The 23,416-nt window shown below is 42.7% G+C and overlaps 1 protein-coding gene across 1 annotated transcript in view; it reads right to left on the minus strand.

Moving 5' to 3' along the window:
• Positions 1-23,416, minus strand: part of LOC149305054 (CUB and sushi domain-containing protein 2-like) — a 460,431-nt gene that overhangs the window by 349,956 nt on the left and 87,059 nt on the right. Inside the window, exon 3 of the mRNA XM_089478213.1 lies at positions 18,096-18,208. Coding sequence (XP_089334339.1) covers positions 18,096-18,208 — 113 coding nt within the window. The remainder of the gene's footprint in view (positions 1-18,095; positions 18,209-23,416) is intronic.

The following is a 23,416-nucleotide window of genomic DNA, read 5'->3' on the forward strand; positions in this document are numbered from 1 at the left end:
CAGAGGAAAGAGAGAACCCCAGTTAGCTCTGCAGGCCAAAGGAAACACCGGCAGCTCTCAGAAAATATGTTCCTACATTTGATGGCTCAGCTCCACTGATGAAATAATATCGGGAACCCGACCCGTGGACGATAAAAATACAAACCAAAAAACCCCAAAAAATCGTACATGAGGAGAGCAGCTGTACTGCATTGGGGGGTGCGGGAGAGATATCTAAAGATTTGAAATGTCATCCAAGAGGAAGCTCCCTTCCCTTTTGACAGCTTCTGTGATTTACACCTGTTTCCTTCATTGTACAAGCATGGAGAAAGATCCAACGATAATGCACGAGCGGGTGAGCCTTTTAACCAAATTGGCTTGGCACCGAATCCGAATTTTTCTCACAGCTCATTAGTGGCCCGTATCGGAGGGTAGGGAAAGGCTTGCCCATCCTGCTAAAAAACAAGAATATCTAATGAGCCTATGATCTGCAAACAGATTCCCAAAGATAACAGGGACTGGTGTTGCATAAAAGATCAAGAAAAGATTATTCATAGGCAAAATTAACTGATGAGAGCCAAGCGTTCCAATCTCTGATTAGCAATCAGTCCATTAAAGTTTGCATAACTTTCCTCTGCGGCTGGTGTGCCACAACCATCGCCACTAGTGCTTAAACACACTCCAGGGGAGTGTGCCCCCACTGTGAAATTGCAGCAGTTTGACACTACTTTAACCATCTTGGAGCTATTTATATAATAATCCTAAAATCTGTAATTTGGTGAGGGTGATGAGAGCCAGTGTGACATAGCGGTTTGAGCAATGATTCTGGACATCAGGGTTCGGCCATGGAAACCCACTGGATGACTTGGGCATGTCACACTCTCTCAGCCTCAGAGGATGGCAATGGCAAACCCTATCTAAACAACCTTGCCAAGAAAATCTCATGATAGGTTCGCCTTAGGGTTGCCATAAGTAAGAAGTGACTTGAAGGCACAGAACAATTATGAAGGACATAGATTTCTGTATTGTTCTCCCCTGACTCACCACACTAGAGCTTTCTGGCAGAGAAGCCCATGTCTCTCACCACATGGCTTGATTTCAACCCTTGTCAGATAGCCCCAAAATTCTGAAATGATCCATTCCATCACCACCACCACCACCTCAACATCGTGGGACATGCTGAGACCCAAGAGTTCATTTCCCATCTCCTAGCTACAATGATGTCTAAGGCCTTGTCTGCAAGGCCCAAATAAAATGGCCTCTCCCTGTCCTTTCTGCAGTAAGTTCAGACGATGCACGGCCCAAACCTCAATTCTGGGGTGAACAGACCGGATGATGTCCAGCACTTCCACACTAGATCTGAGGTATACTGCCCTTATAATGAATTTTTCAAAGTTACCTTTTACTCCAGACCTTCCGGGAAGATCTGGAGCCCTCCATTCCAACACCAGGGAAGTTGTTCAAAGCACACACCCCTGTGCTACCCAATATGTCCACTGCCGATGCCAGTCACTTGTTCTGAGGTCAGGTGCCCAGTCATCCCTTTTCTGACCTCAGAGTGATGTGAACTACAGTGGCAGCAGCCACACTGGGCAGTTTGGTGGGATGTGTATGTGAACAATCACTCCAATGCCAGAATTGAGGCCTTGGCAATAGGGGAGGGTCGTGGCATCTCCAGGACCAGGGCATTTGAATATTTTGGTCAGTACAGATGAGGCCTAAGGCAGAGGTAAAGAACTTTTAATCTTCTGAACTAATCCTCCCCTCATCCCTAGGAATGACCAGAATGGTTAGGGCTGGTGGGATCTGTAGTCCACCACTTTTGCATGGACACAAGTTATCCGGTGAGGATGCTACCTTTTACTACAGCGCAGCCCATTGCTAATCCTTTCTTTTTTGGTGGCGGTGGGGAAACCACTGCAAGGTGCCTTGAGCTGATGTACAAAATTAGTTATGAATATTTTAAGTAAGTGAGTATAAGTGAGTACAGAAAGCCCGCTTGGTGCCCAGTGCCCACGTTGGTCCTCAAAGCAAATGGGTCTCTTTCATTCATGTCTGGAAGCAATTTCCTCTCTTTTTTTCTAGCTGACTCGGCAAATGCTATTAAACTCCACTGCTTTCCCAGCCTTAAAAATCAATTAGTTAGTATATTAAGCTACACTGGCTGGGAGCTCATTTAAGTAATAAAAATCTTCTCTCTTCCATCCATCCCTCTCCCACTTCTTTTTTGGAGTGGCTTAACAAAGTAGTAGGAGGAGAAAATGCACGTGGAGCAAGCTAGGTTCTAAGTAACCCCCTGGGAGTTCTTTTAATCTGAAGTTGTAATGGAAAAGAGAAAGAGAGAGAGAGAAAGGAGGAATAAATAAATAAATAAATAAATAAAGACATCTGCTTGAATGTTTATTGAAATGGGATGCTACGCTGACAATATTCCCCACCACACAGGACATAATGGCAAAGATAAGCGGAAAATGTCCACTCGCCTGGCAAATGTGTTTTTGTCTCCAGTAACGAAACACAGCAGGGCTGTTCATCCCTTAGCACTTCAAAAGATACGGCAAAACTCTCAAGAGCCATAGGAAGAGAGATGGATTGGGGAGTGGAAAAGGATAGGTTCCCCTTTGCCGGAATACTCCTGGTGAATTCCAAATTCCCCCCTTGTTGTTGTTGTTTTCAAGACATTTCAGACTTATGGTAACCCTAAGCCGACCCTATAATGGGGTTTTCTTGGCACGTTTCTTCAGAATGGGGTTTGCCATTGCCTTTCTCTGAGGCTGAGAGAGTGTGACATCCATAAGGTCACCCAGTGGGAGTCCATGACCGAGTAGGGATTTTGAACCCTGGTCTCCAGAGTCATAGTGCAATGCTCAAACTACTACATCAATCCAGCTGCTCTCTTTTGCTGTGGGTTTTCCCAGGTGGTTGCCTTGCCATGTGGCCCCTGTTCATCACCTGGCACCAGTGCCAAGCTCAAAGCAAGGCATCCAACTATGCTATTCAGGCTGGGTGCCGTGTCCTGTCCTCAGAACAACTTGTGTCCAAAACAGCAGCACCAAGAAGCTCACAAAGACCATGAATGAAAAGGCAGCCATTGCCATTGGTTGGAAAAGAGGCAAAATCTCACAGCAAAAAATAAATTGTTTTACAGCATACAATGAGGAGGAATCCCTGAATTGGGCATCATGAGTACAGTCTGGACACTGTTCAGGGTCTTGGCCCTGAGTCATGTAACCAACACATTGAGCCAGGACATTTCATTAGTGAAATGTTGAAGTGACATCAGTGAAATGTTGTATTCTCTTTCTTGCTTCGGTGTAAGCTGGGAAAGTGGCAGCAACAATGAAAACAGCAGGAGCAAGAGGAGGAAGGCATCCCATTAGACTATGACTGCATCTGCACTGTAGAAATAATCCAGTTTGACACTGCTTTGACACTTGTGGCTCAACGCTATGGAATTCTGGGAATTGTGGTGAGAGATTTCACCTTCTCTATCTGGTGCCACAACACACTACCAATCCCAGGATTCCGTAGCATTGAGCTGAGGCAGTTAAAGTGGTGTCAAACTGGATTATTTCTGCCGTGCGGATGCAGTCATAGTCTGATAGGACTATGCAGTCCTATTAGACTATGCAGCAGCCTATAGCACAGAGCTGGTTTTGGCAAGCGCCAGGTGCCAAATTGGTCATCTGCCATCCCATCCCTCCTTTCAAACCAGCCAGGCTGAAGATGCAAAACTCCTCGGCAGTGAGAGAAGCTTGGAAGGGACTACTGTCTCATTTCAGAGTCTCTCTCTCTGAATCACCAAACAGCCAAGATGCTGCCTGGTCCTTAAGCAAACGCTGCTGCGCTGGTGGCTTGACCTTGCAACGTTCTCTCATTATCTCCAGCCTGGTTGTGTTTCATCCCTTAATGGAGCTGATTAGAGCCTTGTACATCTGTAAGGGGCTCACACCCTGATGTTGCCAGAGCTAGCAGGAGGCAGAAAACATCTATTTTTAAGAGGATGAGCAAAGCACCTCTCGCCATGAGTCATCACAATATGGAATGGAAGGAGCACTTGGCAAGGGAAACAGGCCACCTATGTTGCTGCTAGGAGGAGATAGTGAATTTACATATTTTAACAGTATTTTCAAGCAATGGATGGTTGAATGTGTGGATAAAGAATCCGTGGATACAGAGGGCCAACTGCATATATACAAGAATATATACAAGGCAAGAATTGCCTTTGTTGAATTTTCAGTTCGGGAATATTGTCGGCCCTAGACATTTGCAGCTCTGACTTTGGCGGATTTGATTATTGGCAGATTTGATTAATATGTTCTCTCTAGGAATCTCTCCAGTGCAACTCTATGGCCAACTTTCACCAGACGTTGCACTAGAAGACCTAGAGATTCCTAGAGGGAACCCTTCTCTAGGCATTTGTGGGTCCTCCAGCACAATTCTATGGTCAACTTCCAGCAGATGTTGACCACAGAGTTGGGTTGGAGGACCTAGAGGTTCGTGTGCTGTGTGCCTTCAAGCTGTTTCCGACTTATGGCGAGCCAAAGGGGAAGCTATCGTGGGGTTTTCTGGGCAAAATTGGTAAAGACAAGGTTTGCCATTGCTTTCCCCTGAAGCTGAGAGAGTGGGATTTGCCCAAGGTCAGCTAGTGGGTTTACTTGGTCCACCTCAGAATCAAACTCTGGTCTCCAGAGTCATAGTCCACTATGCCACACTGGTGCTATTTCAGCTTGAAAAATTTAGTGGTCCTTTTATGTGCATTTTTTCCCACTTTCAAAGGGCCCTGCATACTTAATCCCAGTGAATATGGAAGGGCCATTGTATTTAACTTTTACTTTCCCCATGGTGGGAAATGCTGCATGTGCAATTGCTTATGCTTGAGGAGTAGGTTTACTTAGAAGGACGGAGACAGAAGGAAAGTATGCTTTGTAGCAAAGCCCAATGATTTACAGCATTCAGATCAGGTGTCTTTTGGAAAGCAACGGAAGTCAGTCCTTGAGTTACTTTTGGAAAGCAAGTTCTGATTACTTCGGGGGCCTTGGAGCGATAATTTGTTGCTTTCCAAAAGTAAATTTCCACACAGCGTGCGCCTTTGACTGGTCTAGCCAGTCTCTGCTCCTGCTCTTATCTCCTTATCACGCGCAGTCCAAACTTTTTTCTCGATATCCCTTGATATCCAAAATATGCACACAATTCTTGAAAGTGATGGCCACAGCTAATTACAGAGGTTGCATGGGGCATAAGCATAAAGGAGCTGTGATGGCTGCAAAGATATGATGCACAGGGAGGAAAAAACAAAGAGCGCGACAGACGTGAAACGTCACTATTTTAGAACCGCAATGGAGAAATAAAACCAGCACGGCAAGATTTATCTGTCAAAGCAAACAAAGCAAGGGCCACTGAGGTTCGATGGCTTGGCACACCCATGCACAAAAGAAAGGCTTTTTGAAAGCTCGAAAGATCAGAAAATTGTTTGTGTGGATTTTAATTACTTCCCACACAAAGGAAAACCGGAGCTGCTCATCGGCGAGGGATTTTCCAACTACTGAAGGTTAAGAACAGTCATCCCTTCAATATTTTAAATAACTAACCGAAGTAATGGTCCATTTGTATTATGTACAGAAAGCCCTTCGTTTCCGCTGGGTTTTGGTTGCTGGACACCAAAATCCATGGATGCTCAATGGCACAGAAATGGTGTCCCTTATTATTAAATGGCAAAATCCAGTTTGCTTTGAGGAATTTACATAGTTTTAACAGCATTTGCAAGCTATGGATGGCTGAATGTGTGGATAAAGAATCTGTGGATACACTGGACCAACTGCATATATGAGATTTGGAAGATGCAGCTCAAGTCTACAAAGCAAGAATTTCCTGGAGAGCATTGCTATATTGGATCAACTCCCCCTTCCCTCCAAACGCAATGTAATTCTCAAATATAGAGAATTGCTCCCTAGAGCATAAACTGCCATGTCGCATGAGCATTGTGCAACAACAGCAGAGTTCATAAGACAGGGCTATGAATGCCATTGCATCATGTACAGTTTGAAGAACCCACCAGTTTATTTTGATTTGCAATTGAAAGGAGAATTTTTATAAAATCATGTATCAATGGTATTCGACACAGGAGAGACTTTTAAAGATGTGTAAAGGCTCCGCTAACATATGTTGAAATCAGTCTGTAGAGAGATCTTGTAGCACCTTTGAGACTAACTGAAAGAAAGAAATCGGCCGCATGAGTTTTCATAGACTTCAGTCTACTTCCTCAGATGCACAGGTTGGAAATGTAATTAAAAGGAGAGAACTTTTTATCCATATACATTTTATAATACAGTGCTACCTCGGGTTACGAATTTAATTCGTTCCGCGGTGCCGTTCGTAACCCGATACATTTCGCAACCCGAAAAGGCGCTGGAAAGCCGCTAGCCGCGCTTCACATTTGAATTTCGCGCCAAAATGAATTTCGTAACCCGAAAAATCTTTCGTAACCCGGAACAGTTTTTTCCAATGTAACTTTTTCGTACCCCGGAAATTTCGTAACGCGGTCAATTCGTATCCTGGGGTACCACTGTATTTAGTCTTATTTTTAGAGATGTTTTCAATCTTGTAACGTTGCTGTTTTAGATTGTGCGCCACTATGCCCCATGCAACCTTATTTGTATTCTATTTGACCTCTACTATGTAAAGCGTTGTGCAAATTTTATAGCGCTCTATAAATAAAAGTTAACCACAACAACAACAATCATATCTGGTGGGTTTGTGTTGGGAAAATGTTGGACCCAGATACACTCTATTATGGAGGATGTCTTCAAGTTTAAATTCTAATAGAAAGCCAGAACTTCCTTTTCAAAGTTAACAATGAGTAAGTTCAACAATTATTTATACTTTCATCCAGTTTTCAAAGGCTATTTGCAATATGGGACTTAATCTGTGCAAGATTTGTATGCGATTGTTTTGCACAGAAAACAGCATTTTCTGTGCAGGAAAGAGCAGTATTTTTAAATGAAAAGCAATATTTCAATGCAGAAATATTAATCCCTGCATGGTCGATGCTATTTTCTATGCATCTAGGAAAAAGACAGCAGTGGCCCTGGGGATTATGTTGGGTCAGTCCTCCCTTTTTTGTTCAAGGGTTCAGGGCAGTGAATGCTTGGGACAGGCTTATGGAAACATTCACAGCAACAACCCTCATAAAAATATGATCAGATATACGTAGACGTGGGCAGGGAATGATGGCTGGACTTATGTTACTCTTAGAGTTGACACAACTTAATTCTCTCCCATTATTTACAATAGGAAAGACTTTGTTTTTTCCATCTAGGGCAAACGTAAGGGAGACATGTGCCTCCAAATGTCATGGGATGCCAACTCCCATCCGTCAGTGGCCACGGATGATGGGGATTATTTTCCAACATCATCTGGAAGGCCAGTAGCTTTCCTAACCCAATGTGAAGGAAAAGGAAAAAAGATTCTCATGTATGGCAGTTTCTAGTTCAGGGTGAGGATCGTGGAGCCCTATTGGACTACAAATCCCAGCACTCTTAAGCCATTAGCTGTGCTGGTTATGTCTGGAAGTCCACATAGTTCCCATCTGTGTTCCAGATCTTGAAACACTCAATCCAACTGGAATATTAGACAGAGAAAGAAAGAAAGAAAGAAAGAAAGAAAGAAAGAAAGAGGATATGCTTTTTAGATGCATGATCAATAATTTAAGGATGTAAGAGAGGATTCCAGCTGATGCTAGGTCATTTGTTATTTTAAGCACATGAAGCTGCTTCTTGACAAGATGCATCCCATCAGGCCAAAGAAATGGTCTTGCAACTTTGATAAAAGGAGGCCATAAGTTTTCTTCTCTCCTCATTTTCTCCTAACCTCAAATGTAAGTAAATGCATGTTCTAAATGTTGATGGATAGTATCATTTCCTTGGAGTTGTTGGGAGTTGGCTATCATTAGATGGAAAGTAGGTTTACTCAATGGATCTCCTGCCGGTTTAGAATAGGTTCATCAATTGTTAGGGTAATAAGACAAGTCCACCAAATGCAGCTCTCCAGATGTTAAACGCTGGCTCCGGGACTGGAGTAACTTGAACTTACACATACAAATCTGTGTCTGGGTCACTAAGGAAATAAGAGCTTCTGAAGTATAAAAATGACCAGGAGAGTTATACAAAGGACAGGAAATTAATATTCATAGTTTACAGGCAAGGAGCACAGAGTCTGACCCATAAGCAATTAGCACAGAGCCAACCATGGCAAAAATGTAATGCAATTGTATTTGGTATTGTTAAAGTTGTGAAAGTGATCTACTGCAAATCTCTCATCTACTAGTATATGCTGACCTAACCTTTGTCTATGGCACAGACCGAAACCAACATTAATATCAACTAGAGCTTATTGCTGTTGTTGTTGTTGTTGTTGTTGTTCATTTCTATCAAGTCAACCTGGACTTATGATGCCCCTATGAATAAAAGACTTCCAAATCACCTTGTTATCAACAGTCCTGAAGATGCCAGCCACAGATTCTGGTGAAACGTCAGGAATAAACTCTTCTAGAACATGGCCACACAGCCCAACAAACCCACAAAAAACTATAGTCCTGACTGACTCTGCAATGCGTAGACTAACTGAATGAATGGAATGGGCATGAGGACTTACTTACCAAGTCCCCACAGAACCAACTGCTAGACTATATTAAACTCCGATGCATCAACAGTAGGATGAACAAAGACAATGGCTTCCTGGCACACTACAAATATTATAACACTGGTTAACATTCCAGTCTCATGAGGATGCTGTTGGCCAGTCTATCATATCTCCTTTCTGATTCTCATCCTTTACACACCACATTCAAAACTTTCTCCACCATTCACAGGGTCATCCATCCACCTTGGTCTTAGACAACATCTAACCTCCTACCTTTGTCCCTCAATGACCATTGTTAAAACTTCACTTGCCACCTCATCACCATGGCCACAAGTTTTGCATTTCTATAGCTATTCAGATTCTCTGAATATAAAGGTCATTCCTGGGCACCAGTTCACTCCATACATCTCAGGAAGTAGACCAAGTCAATCGAATCTTATGCTCCAATAAGTCTCAAAGGTGCTACTAGCTCCCTTAGCCATCTATCACAATGGGCTACCTTACTTTTGAGTGGGAGTTGGATTCACTTTTCAACACTTGCTCATCGAGATCCAGAAGCCCATGCCAGAATGGTCAATGGCCCGGGATTCTGAGAGCTGTGGTCCAAAACATCTGTAGGATCAATGGCTGGAACCCATTACATTAGAAGGCACAAATGGGGCTAAACTGTAAAATGAGTATGGAAGACCAGTTACGGAGGCTGATGAGACCACAGAGGATGCTGGGATGTGGGTTGTCCTCCAAAACTGTATAGTACAACCAAAGATGACAGTCCATAGTCTTTAAAAAATATAAGAAGACTCCCTACATCACATCTACTGTCATTCTGAGGAGTGCAAAGCAAGACTTGATTCAGGAACACTGATAGGGAGCGGAGACGGTTTTGAATAGAAAGCTACAGAAGCAACCTTTCCAAGATTATTTTGCGTGTGTGTGGGAAGCTAAAATAACATATTTTGGTGCACATTCCAATGGGGCAAAAAGTAGGGTTTTTAATTGAGGAGGAAAGGCTGCCATTTAGTCAAAGACTGTTTGGCAACGTATTTAAACGAGTCTAATTTCTTAAAATAAGCAGTGTGCTTCAAGACATAATTGTTGCTTTTCAAACCGGCTGTTGGTGTTTGCGGCTATCAAATTTGTCACAGCTGGAATCGCATCCCAACTGTTGTGGAAGAAAGCCTTCTCACCTACTGTCGAAATGGAGCGTCTAAATAGATCAGAAAAGGCAACCGGCATGCTGTGTCGGGAAGGCTGCACCCTCTACACACATACACACCATCCCCACCCACAACAAGAAATTGGCTGAAGCCCTGCTGGGCCAGTCAAGATGAAGACACTGGGTTTGCCAATGCCTTGCTCTGAAGCTCAGAGAGTGTGACTTTAGGCAAGTCATGCTTTCTCAGACTCAAAGCAAGGCACTGGCAAATCGCCTCTGGAGAAAGCCCAAGAAAGAAAGAAATGACATGAATACACACACCACCACCAACAACTGTGTTAAACAGATAATGTAACAAAATGCCAGTCTTCCCCAGAAGACAGGCCACATATCAGGACAACCAGATGTTGTAGCAGCTCCATTTCTTTTAAAGCGAACCATCATTTCTTATGATATACACCATCAAAGGTTTTTGCTACAATCTATACTCCTGTAAACCAACCTGAACTTTCACTAGAAACCCAAATGACTAAACTGAAGCTATTGTAGATTTTTGTGGGTTTTTCTGGCTATGCGGCCATGTTCTAGAAGAGTTTATTCCTGACGTTGGCTGGCATCTTCAGAGAAAGCTATCATATTTTGGACATACCATGGGATGACATGACCAGTTCAGTTTTAACTATGGTCATTGAGGGACAAAGGCAGGAGGAAAGATGCTGCCTAAGGCCTGGGCGGATGGTGGAAAGAGTTTTGGAATGTGCAAACTGGGAACCAGAAAAGAGATATACTAAACCGGTCAACAGCATGCTCACAAAGGGTCTTAACTATTGTTATACTATGTGTAGTGTGCCAGGATGTCATTGTCTCTGAACTTGTGATCTCATCACCATACCCACAGGTTTAGCATTTTGATGGCTAATCATACATTCTGATTATAAAGGTCCTTCTTGGGCACTACTTCACTCCATGCATCTGAGGAAGTAGACCAAGTCTCTGAAAGCTTATGCTACAACTTCTGTTGCTCGGTTAGTTAGTCTCAAATGTGCTACAAGATCCCTTTGCATACTCAGCAAAGTGAAAGGCTATAGGAAAAGAGGCAGACCATACCACAAGGGAATTGATGCATTCAAGGATGCTACATCTGCCCTGATTTTGCAAGGCAAGAAAAGTGCAGCTGACTACTAGGGCTCTGGGGGATCTCTCGTTCATAGGGTCATCATAAGTTGAAGCTGACTTGATGGCAAAGAAAAACAAAAGAAATGTTTCAAAATGGAGTGGCGGTGAGCATCATGTGGATCATCCAGATGTTGCTGGAGTGCAGTTCCATGTCCCACTGTTGTGATTTGTGGCTGAACAGCATCTGTAGGGTCATTTGATTGTCATCCCTTTTATAATAACAAAGCAACAACGTGTCGGAAAAGTGTACTCCACCACAACTCAAGGCAATAAGCGAGTATTGGGGGTTGCAGAGCATCAGGGTTTGTTGTTGTTACTGTGTGCCTTCAAGTTATTTCAAACTTATGGAGACCCTAAGGCAACCCTGTCAGGGGTTTTCTTGGCAAGATTTGTTCAGGGGAGGTTTGCCATTGCCTTCCTCATAGGCTGAGAACGTGCAACTTGCCCAAAGTCACCCAGTGGGTTTCGTGGCCAAACAGGGAATTGAACCCTGGTCTCCAGAGTTGTAGCCCAATGATCAAATCACTATGCCACACTGGCTCCTAGATATATGGTTGGGTGCACATATTTTCATTCATAAATAAGGATAGAGCCCATTCTGGGAGAAAGGAGGCATACAAAGGAAATGAAATAAATAAATAGAGGCCTAAGAAAACTCTATGAAATTCATGGGGTCGCCATAAGTTGACAGGCAACTTGAAGGCAGAGAAAGGACAAGGAAGCAAAATGAACAATTGAAGAGCCCTGCCATTTCAAAATGCACAGATGCCAAACCTCCCAAAGTCATCCATGACAAGAACCGATCTCCATGCCTTCAGATTGGCGGAACAACTGGAGCTGGCCAAGTCCCGCGTAATGCCATGCACACCTGAGCTATGCCACCTCCCCTCTCCTGATAACAAACTTATTAACATTTAAATTGAGAAGATCCAGAAGGGCAAGCAGCTCACACAAGACCCCCCCCCCATTTATTTGCTGTATATATCAGGCAGGATTAAACAAAGGAAATGTAAAATTCATCCCTATGCCCTTTAGGACTACCTTTACAAACTCCTAAAATGCAGTCTCTCTTTTGCTTGTCCTTCACCTTCTATTTTCTAATGGCAACCAGTAAATGTCAAACCTGATCAATCAAAGCAGTAACAACCAGTTTCCTTCCACCCACAGTCTAATAAAGTTAGAGGCACAAGTTGCAAAAGACTAAAAATGGAGATGGGGTGGTCAGAAAACCTCCCCTTACATCAAAGGCTGTGTAGGTATTTTTTGTGGACTAGCATCACAAATCCCCACACTGCCCCCACAAATGGAAATAATACCCCAAAAATATTCAGATTCAATATATATAAAAAAAATCCCAAAATGTTCAACATTTCTTGGCAATCTCCCATCCAAGTATTAGTCAGGTCCAATCCCTTTGGTCTCCAAGTTTATCAAAGAGCATGACGGATAGGTTAAATCAACATGTCAAAAGGTACAACTTCCCTACGAATTTATTTATGGGCCACCTTCTCGCCAACAACCTTCCAAAACCCAGACCACCAGACAACAGTGTTTGGCTTCTAAGATTAGACAATATCTGATGCCTGTGATGGACTACCTAAAAATACACTCGCTGAAGTCCTGCAGTATGAATTCTCAAAGTTTTGGATAGATGATGGCTTTTTTTCTCCCCCATTGTCGGCTTTCAAACATTCAATCAGGAATCAGGATTCAAAACTCTTTGGACTTTATCACATGGGGAAAATTGGAAGGTTAACCAAAGCTTAATCCGGGGTCATCCAAGGTATTTCAAGTAATTTCGCAAAAGATTTGCAATCACAAGACATCCCAGGAATAGCTGATTTCAGAAAAATATCAAATTTATAAATCCTTTCCCACTGCGAATTCGCAGTCAATTCCCATTTGCATTAGTATGAAATGCATCTCCATTTGGGATTACTGTCAGCCATGGGATCCTGTCCTCTTTGCGCATGTGCAAACACATTAATACGAAATCAAGAAGCCGATGGGTACGTACTTGTGTGATGATTTCATTTGCATTCACCCTGCTTTCTCTTTCGGATGGATGCTGTGTTCATGTGTGTGTGTGATAAACTACAACATAATTTCTTGCATTTTCAGATTGCCCGCTTTTTCTTCTCTTTTTGAGACGGTGATACATTCCTCCATGTGAAAAAGTCCTTTGAAATGTTATTGAAGTTTTATGCTTGTTATTTTAAAGAACTTTTATTTGCTTGTGATAAAGAGCAAACCTTCCCGGCATTGCATTGACATCCGCTAAGCTTCCCCCCCCCCCCGATCCCTACCGCACTAAAAACAAGACACCCCAAAGGCAGTGATTTATAAGTTATAATGCAATTCTGTCATGCACGCAATATTAATATCCTCTTATTAAAAATAAAAACCCAGCCCTCCACCCTCCACTCATGATGAACTGTTATTGGTATTAACTAGGATGTGGCGTGGAATTCATACTGATTTCCCACTTACGGAAAAACGCTCGCTCAATTTATTTTAAATGTCACCTTGCTGTATATTCATCAGGTATGCCATAGCGGTGATTGTAATTAATTTCACATTGTATCTATGAGACTAGCATATGCAATCCTTAGGAAAAGGTTCCAGCAAAGCTATAGCACTTGCGGACGTCTTTTAGCACGAATTCCCAAACGTTTGGATTCTTACCACACTTGCAAACCGACACTTAACAGTACCACAATCCATTTTAAAGAAGCTAAATCTTCAGGCAGAATGCATTCACCTTTCCACATCTCTCTCTCTGTGACTTCAAGTTGCCCTGTTGACTTATGGCAATCCAGGTAATTTAATATTGTTTTCTTAGGCAAGCAATACTCTGGTGTGGTTTGCCATTGCTTCCCTCTGAAATACAGCCGACAGCCCCTGTTATCCCTTGACCGTCTGCATCAGACATGACCCTATTTAGCTTCCAAGGTCAGATAGGATTTGATGCTTTTAAGGTATTCAGGCCTTCAGGGTAGTTAGAAGAGACAAAACCCAATGGAATCCATAGGGAAAACTGGGGATATATTTCAACGTGCTCAATAGATAACTGCTTTATTACAGAGAAAGCCCAAAATGTTTTAGCACGCACACGATTTTTTTCGGGGGTGATCTGAAACCTAACTAGCAATTTCTGAAGCAGAGAATCTCATTCCATTTGCTGGACAAAAATATCAGGCTTGACCAACTTTGGCTCTAATTTTGTTTGATATTAAACAGTAACTCTGTGCAACTAGGGAAACAGATGGTCAGGCGAGATCTACAGGGATGAGTTTTCCTGCTTGGTGTACACAGTGAACATGGTTAGAAGATAGGAGGGGGAAAGGGGGAGATTCTTAGTGGAACCAAAGTAAAAATCAAGATGATCTAGGATTTTCAGATTGGACCCAATGCAACAGTGTAATACCTCCAAGGAACTCACTCTGCAAAAAAACCTTATCTGATGGGAGATCTATTTTCTAATAGAAATTACAAAACATAGGCCAAGATCCATCATTTCCAACATTTCACAGATAACAAGTTGGGCACATCAGAGTGTGGTCAAAATGACAAAAGTCATGAATGAAGAAGAGTACACATACATGCTCGGAGAGGCTGCAGCAGTTTGTTTTTGCCTGAATCTACTATTCTACCTCCTCCTGTCTTCCCTTTCCTTCAAGAGTATAGATGATTTATCTCAGTTTGCAACAACTAGAGTAAACTGAGGACAAATGGGGAAGTGGGAAGAAGAGAGAGAAACTGATACATTTTGAAAGTAGATGAAATAGTTGGGACTGCTCTGGCAAATCAAGGTAGTTGGAAGGTATGCAAGACCCTATAATTTTCTGTTCCTGGAATTACATGGTGGTTTCACAATGTGACTGGTTAGTGAACTGCAAGGTTGCACAGCTGAATAAGCAAGCAAATGTGCAAAGCACCATGTCCGTCCATTCACAACGGCACCACCAATGGATGCTCCAACTTCCACAGCCTTAAAATTAGTGTGGCAATTCTGCAGCAGTTAAAAATGACCATCTACTTCCGCTGGGGAAAGTCAGCACATTTAAGTCACCAACAAGATTCTGACCATTTATATGGAAATTTAAAGCAAGATGGTGCATGCAAAGTATCTCAAGCTTAATTCATACAACAAAACCATGGGGCCCAAGGCTGTTTTTGCTGACCTGCCCCCCTTCAAAACCCCTCTAGTGAACAAATATTTTCTCAAAATCATGTATCAGTGCTTCTGAAAACCTCCAGCAATGCTTATTTTCAAGGCATGCACGCCCAGTGCCTAGTTCTAATGAGAAATTTCCATACCTGGAGGTTTCCAGAAGCAATGGTAGTCAATGCTGCAGACCTATTACCTATTAGCCACTATTAGTAGTACAGTGTGCCCACGTCATACGTGAACGCACTATGCTGAAAGCCACATGAGAGAGTGCAGGGCACAAGGGGTGGCACATCCCATTTAGATTAATGGGGTGCATGCCTGTGGCACGCGTGTGCCGCCACGCCGCCGCCACATGCACAAGCCCCATTACTTTCAATGGGGCTCGAGTATACACGCTTTTTCCTGTGGGGGGGTGCGGAACAGATCCCACGCATAAAAAAGGGGTGCACTGTAGTAGTGGTAGTAGTAGTAGTAGTATTTTTCCCTTCTGCAAGAGTCAGTATGATACAGTTTGGGGGAGTGTTGGAGAAGGACTCAGAGGCACCAGGGTTTGGATCCTCATTCATCAATGGAAAACCCACAGTGTGACCTTGGGTCATACGTTCTCAAACTTAGAGAAATGCAATGGCAAACCTCCTCTGAATAAACCTCACCAAGAAAACCTATGACACAGTCACCATAAATTTAGGGCCAACACAGAAGCATATACCAGCAGCAGCATTCATAACTGGTAGGATCTCCAGTGGCTCCTAGCTGTCAAAAAGCCATTGGCCACTTTGGCATAGGGTTTGTGGAAACAGCAGTCCTCCTTTTTTAAAAAGTAGATTTACTAATCTCATTCAAGTGAACTCAAACAATCTCAGTGACATTTCCAGGCTGAGCTTAGGGGCAAGCAGACCCCCATTGTGGCCTTTGTTTGCAGACAGAAAAATGAAACCATGGAAGAAAAATATACAGTGCCACTCTTAAAATATTTGACCACCGTCAAGAAATAAGCGCCAATCTGGCTGCTCAATTGACCAGCAAACCAGCCCTAGTAAGGACGCTCTTGGGCTGATGGAAAACTCACAGCATGCGCCAACATCCCACGCTGGGCTAAGTGTTTTACCATGGTACAGCAGAGAATTCGACGGAAGGCTGCCATTTTTAGCCTTTCTGGGGAAATTGCATCAGCTCCAAATGATTGACTGCAAAATAGCCATATAGATTCCTTTAGCACCATTTCCACATATTGTATAAGTGCTAATAATGTTGGCTTCACAATGGCCCATAATTTGGAAAGCTGGTGGGCGGCACTGGAGGGAGTTGGACACCAAGGGGACATGGATGATTTTATCTATTTTCAATCACAATTCATGGTTTTACTCATAATTCCCACCTGCTCTCACATTTATCCACTTTCCCTTTTTCCAAAAATCATCTTTAAATGTGTATTAACATGTATATTTTTGCTCAAGAAGATGTGTGGCTAAGGGATGCCTCCACGAATACTATCTCCCAACACTGTCGCTCAAAGAAATTCAGCATTTGATATTTACTTATTGCATTATATCCTGTCTAAAGTTCCAAGCCATAAATCATGTTAAGTTTTGCTCAGAAGTTGCCAAGGATCACACTGGTGAAGTATTTTAATTGTGAGGAAACCTACTAACATGTACCTGTTGGGAATGGAAGACAAGATGTGTTGTCTCTTTTATCACACACGAACTATTTCTGGTCAATTGCACCTCTTTCCAAATCTAGTGTTGCAACACATTGACCACCAGATGGAGGTAACTTGTAACAATCCGGAGGAAAAGTGGGACAACAACTAACTGATGCAACCAAACACGACACTTTATTTCCAGTCCACTCCTTAGTCATCAGCCAGGAACCGAACAATGCTACGTTCGCCCACCAAAGAGTCAATACAATCACAGTTTATTTTAAATCAAGTATTTTCTTAATAGCAATTGGGGCAAGAAAATAAAAAGAACACAGGCTAAGCTTTCACAAACATCAATCAACCTAATATCCACACTTTAAGAATGAAGGCTTATAGATTGTAGATTTTTCCAAAAATGAAATAAAAACATTAAAAAACTGACACTTTCATACATCGTTACATTTAAAAAAAACAACCCACAAAGTACTGCAAAATTGACACTTTTATTACATCTCGAATCCCGCTATCTTGTGCTTATTGCAGCACTCAAGAAAGAGGATCCAGTCTCCCACATATACTTTTGTTCTTTTGTTATTCTTCTCGAGAAACATATAATTTGGCAGTTTAGCCAATGCAAAACACATTTGCTGGTGTAAGCAGCCAGTTTCAGGCTCATCTTCAGCATCCAATAGGCAGCTATGGGGGACAAGGCCTAGTAAAGTTACTTTGGGGAGAGGGGCTATACCTTCCACAAACCTGGGTTTTCTCCAGCCTATTATCCTTTGCTTCACCCTGACTGCAGCCAGATGCTTCCTAGACATCCAACTCTCTTCCTTCCAGCTACTAAATGGCCAAAGGAGTCCTCCTGCAAAGGTCAGGCAAACACTCTCTTGGCCATTTGGTGGCTGGGAGGAGGAGAGTTGGATCTCCAGTAAGCATCTGGCTGTGGTCAGGAGGAAATAGAGGTCCTCACTGGAATATTTAAGTACTCTAATACCCAAGAGAGTACTCACTGGAGATCCAAAAGGGAATACCTGCCGCTCCATCGCACCTGCCAATGTGTAGACAGATGCTACCGAAGTGAGTCTCACTCCTCCCCAGTCAATAAACGGCTGAGCGTGCCTATCTTTTCAACTCTTTTTCACACTCAGGCATCACTAGTAAGGATGGAGCAGCAGGGGGCATTACAACAGCTCCATCCCATATGATATAGTTTCTCAGAACATGTCTCCAAATCTGGGGATCTTCGTAAAAGTCAGTGGAGTTTGGATTCCCCGCATAGACTGTCCATCATAAAGCTTTCATTTCACCAAAGGTGGGCCTACCTTCGTAGTTTGCCTGAAATCCTTGCGCACTGACGGCATAATCGCTGACAAGCCACAAGGACAGCACCACCCCAGTACTCACAATGGGAGGAGGCAGCTGGAAACCCGTTAACCTGGAAGAAACACAGTGGAAAGAGTCATGTTAAGCAACCCCATTTCAACAGTGAAGACAGAGGACTTCTTTTGTCACACCAAAGGGGACGCTTGTTCTGATCTGGAATACAACTCCCAGCCAGCATGGCCACTGGCTGGAAAATTTACCACATTTTAAATACATGTTTAGAAATGGATTTTCTCACCAATCATGTAGTACTAAACACATTCCTCATGGGGGTTGCAAGATGAAAACTGCTATAGGACATTTGGGAAATGTGAAACCAGTGAGTCACAGTTCCTACCCACATGTTAAATTGGAGAGGTGCAAGTCTTGTCAGTTCATGGCCCCATTCCCACTTACAGATAAATCGGTATGCGATCTGAATCGATGGATCGATTCAACAGCGGGCGTGGTTCCCACTACATTTGCCCTGATCGCATTTTTTCCCTCTAAAATAATCCACTTGTGGTTCACATTCAGGCATGAATCGATTCAAAATGGACCTGCTTCAGCCGGATGAAGGGCAAATTCAAATCGATTCCTATCCGCATGTGGTTCACACTTGCGCAGATTCGATTTATTGAAAAAGAAGCAGAAAAAAATCAGCGTCAAAAAGATGTGGGTTAGATGGGTCTAGCGCATGGGACCCCCTTTGGGAATCACTTCAGCAATTTGGATTAAGTGGGAATCAGGGTCGATTGAAACAGTTCGAAAAGAATTGCGATCTGGTTTAAAAGGTAGTGGGAACAAAGCCCCTATTTGGACTTACAAGGAATGGATTTGACGAGAAAAGCTCCAAATCATAGCCACCCAAGAATGATGCAGATTCTGGGTATGTAAACTGTACTAGACTGGACACTGGCTCAACTTTAGATTCCAGTAATGCGCGACTGGAATCCTTTTGCTTACTCCCAGTTAAGGTAGACATATCCCTTTACTTATTTTCCACCTTCCTCCCAACCTTGGAGTCCAGGTGACCTGTAGAATCAATTGCTGACTATTGATTCAACATATAAGTACATCCAACTGATTCAGGGGCTGAGTTCCAATCCAAACTGGCAATAGGCTTTAGGTCACTGAAATGGTTATGTGCAACTGCCTTCAAGTCACCTGTTGAGTCAACATGACCCCATGGATTTCATGGGGGCTTCTTCGGCAAGGGGTACTCAGAGTGCTTTGCCATTTGCTGGCTCTGAAACATAACCTACAGCATCTGGTATTTGCTGGCAAGCTCCCATCACAGTGCCAAACAGGGCTGGCCCTGCTTAGCTTCCAAGATCAAATGGGATCTGGTGCTCTCGGGGTATTTAGGCCATGTGAAATGGTTACACTTTTGAAACTCCTTAAGCAACCATGAACTGAATACTTTCATTCCAAAATGATCTGTGGATGTTCTGTGGTTCTACTCTAGCGACTCGATGCAAGAAAAAAAAGGCTCCTAGGATATGCCTGCATTCCTAAAATACAGTCACAGGAACGATTTACACAGTAACTCTTGTTTATTGCTCCTTTGCCAACAGAGCAGCTCAATGGGTTGGCTTGAAAGGCTTGACAAAGGCCAATTTAATATGTGAATTAAAGATAATAGTGACATTTTGCAACACACCTATATTCCCCCTGTGAATGACTTTTCTTCCCGAGCTAGATGGCAATTGTTAATTTTATTAACACAGGTTTGTTCAACAATAATTTCTGAACTGGCATTATGAGATCCCAGGTATTAATTCCCAGCTGTTCTATTGACATAGCTTAGAAATAGCTAATGTACATTTCTGACGAACAATTACAGTTTTATCTTCTAATCCGGCTGCCTCTCACCTGGCTGAGGCAATTTATAAAATAGCTTTAAAGGTGGATTTTAATTTAAAGTGGGAAGGCAAACGCTCTTGCTCTCAGTCTTGCTTTCCCTCTGCTTCCATCCACTTCAGACGCACATTTCTTCGACCCCAAAACTAGGGATTATATAGAGCATTCATAGGTTTTCCCCTCGTTCTTGTTGGGAATTCTCTCATTCTCAAGACAATGAGGAACTATGATATGGACTACTCTAGTGACCACCCCAAGTTGTCTTGCTTCTTATCTCTGATTGTTTTAAGTGAGTTTAATTGTATTTTATTATATTGTTGAATTTTTGTGTTGATCTATTTTAACGGAGGTGGGGATAGTGAGATTTATTTTAAGGTATGGTATGGCTTTTTAGTGTTGCAATGCCGCCTCAATCTCATAGGAGAGGCAGGATAAAAATAAATTATTATTATTATTATTGTACTTTTACCATTGTAACCCGCCCAGATTTTCAGTGATTGGGCGGGCTATAAATAACAATAACAATAATAATAATAATAATAATAATAATAATAATAATAATAATAATAGGCAACATTGAGATGGCTCCATCTCATGGTCCCACCAACCATAACTGTAAAGGTGGTGGAACTGGAAACCAGGGCTCTCCTGAGGATCTCACAACATTCATGGCAAGCTCATATGGGGAGATATGGGCTATCATTTAAGCCAGGTTATTAAACACAGGATGTTATCAGACAAGGAAACTTTGAAGTGTAATCCAATGGCAATCCGAACGCAATCATGGGGTTTAACGTTATTGCGTGATAGACTACCACAAGCAATTTCAGGCAATGGGAAGTCAATCCGAATGCAATCATGGGGTTTCAGGTTATTGCGTGAGAGGTGATCACATGCAATTTCGGGCAACGGCAAGCTATTTTCAGGCAATGGGAAGTCAGTTGGAATGCAATTCGTATTCACGTAAATTCGCTGAACTAGCAAATTCATGTGAATGCGTTCTGGCCGCACCTTCTTTTCATTTGAAATTAAGAGAAATTCCTCCCATGTGATAAACTCCACAGATAAGCTCTGGCTGATTTACAACTTGATTCGGGAGCCTCCACACTTTTCTCCTGAAGAAAAATAACAATAATAAGCCTATCTAGTAGAAGTATGCTCTTTTGAAATTCCATCAGAATCCTGCAAACAATGTGCCAAGGGACTGCTGCCTGAACAAAGAGATCAGACACTCCATGCCTCAGTGGCTTTTAAGAGGAAATCTTGAGAGCCATTAACTGTGCCGTAATTTTTTTACATTGTTTAAATACAATAATTTAAGCTGCGTTTTTACGACCCCTTCCACCAAGTGTGGGGCAGTTCCCTCCCTCCCAACAACAGCTGCCAGAAATAGGAGCCCAAACAAATACACATTATTAGCTGCGTTTTGTAAAACAAACCAGTGCTTTTGATGGCATCTGCTTGCCACATGTAGGCATTAAAAAAGCATCTGTGACGGCAACAGGTTGGAAGAACGTGAAATGGCCTCGGAAGGCTTCTCTGCATAGGTGCAGAAAATAAACCTTGTGGGTTTACATGTCTTGTGGAAACACCCATTTCATACAAGGCTGGCAATGCTTTGCCTCAGAAATCTGTATGTTTCCAAGGTTGCCGTGAATTATGGAGGCGGGAATGACACAATTCCATGTGCGCATTAGAGAAATGTGTACAGATTAGGAATGCAAAGCATGCTCACAGTGTTTCTCACACTTAACAACAAAGGGCCTCTCAGAGTATGAAGGCACTACAATAAGAACATTTCCAACAGCCATGAGATTTTTCATGTTTCAAGACTTTTGTGTGCATGTGGAGGGAAAAAGATAGTTCTATGTATAGAATGACAGAGCTCAGCAGGTCATAGCACTACTGGTGAACCACTACCATTTCCTTATCTGTGAGACATATTCCCTTTAGAGTGTCCTTCTGGAAGACATGGTGAATGAATAGATTGATACCTGCCCACCAGAGGTATGACTGATAGCTGCAAGGGCTTGGAGATGGGGAACTTATGGGCAGGTTGAGTCCTTATGGCTATACTACTAGCATAAGAGGAGAAGAACCAGAGGCTGATGGTCATCTTCCTGAAGATCTTGAGAACATCCCTCACAGATGCCTTCCCCCAGAGAAGGGGCCAAGTTCCACCCATGTTGCAACATCTGCCCAGCCACACAAGGAAGGTATCATGTGAAGAGTCTCAGTGAAGAAGTGCTCAGCTTTAGGGCCTTGCCATCCATCCTCACATTCATGCAAAAACACACATGCAGCCTAGGACAGGGTATCTTGAGTTTCAAGGCATCAGTTTATGCTAGGGCAAATTATATCTTCTGAAGTGATCTCTAAAGCGTTGAGAAGCCATCTGCCTTACTTGATGGGTTCCTGCATAGGACAGGTCACAGAAGCTCATTTACATCTCTTGTCCCTTGCATGCTTGCTCTAAATGTTCATCCCTCCCACAGGAACCATTTGCAATCTCCTATACATCCAAAATCCTCCCATTCTGGAGAGCCAAATTTGCCAGCATTCTTCACAAAGATATGGAAAACAGATCATGCTTGTGAATCAGAGGACATTCCTTCTATGAACTGCCCAGTATTTAAATAATCTTAAGATTTCTAAGCTTTTGTCATACATTCTCATCGACATACCTTTCTCCTAGATATATACCCGCCCTGTCAGAGATTATAATAGGTCCATTACAAGGTAAATCAATGATATGAAACGTGAACAATAGTACCCAAAACCAGAATGAGTACGTTTTACATCTAGATGCACACACCGCTCTACAAATGTACCATAGCCTGATTTCATAGTCTGTGCACCATTATTCTCCTTCTGAGCTTCTGAAGGGAAGAAAAGAGATACATGTCCCACTCATACTTAATCGAAGTTGGTTGAAATGTAACAAGGTCTCTTCTGTGCCAAAGTGCTCATGAGCTTCCAATGCTAAAGACGTTGCCACCATTTAACCTCTTCCAAAGTTTCCATCAAAGCTTTCTGTGTCATTCTGTGTCACAGCCCAGTTCTGACTATCAAATTAGAAATATGATTGAGAGATAGTGTAAAGCCACAATCCATATCACACTAATGATACCGAAAACATCAATGCAGTGAGGCATGAAATGTGGTCACATCTTCCACTCCTTATATTAGGACAGAGGTTACTGGGGAAATTTTTCAGACAGACACCATCTCCTTCACTTGCTAAAAATTCACACAGGCACGCCCCTGCAGTTTCCAGAAAAGCCATGAACACTAGAAGGGGGAGAAATGAGTTCCATAGTAGCAAAACTGTCATGCTACAGGGGAAAACATGTTGACAGCCACACACACTCAGCAAACAATCTGACAATCTGGAGGACGATCGTCTCCAGTTGCAACT

This window comes from Sceloporus occidentalis, unplaced genomic scaffold (assembly GCF_023333645.1).
Source record: "Sceloporus occidentalis isolate IW3139 unplaced genomic scaffold, rSceOcc1.0.p SCAF_13, whole genome shotgun sequence".
In the NCBI taxonomy this organism is placed as follows: domain Eukaryota; kingdom Metazoa; phylum Chordata; class Lepidosauria; order Squamata; family Phrynosomatidae; genus Sceloporus; species Sceloporus occidentalis.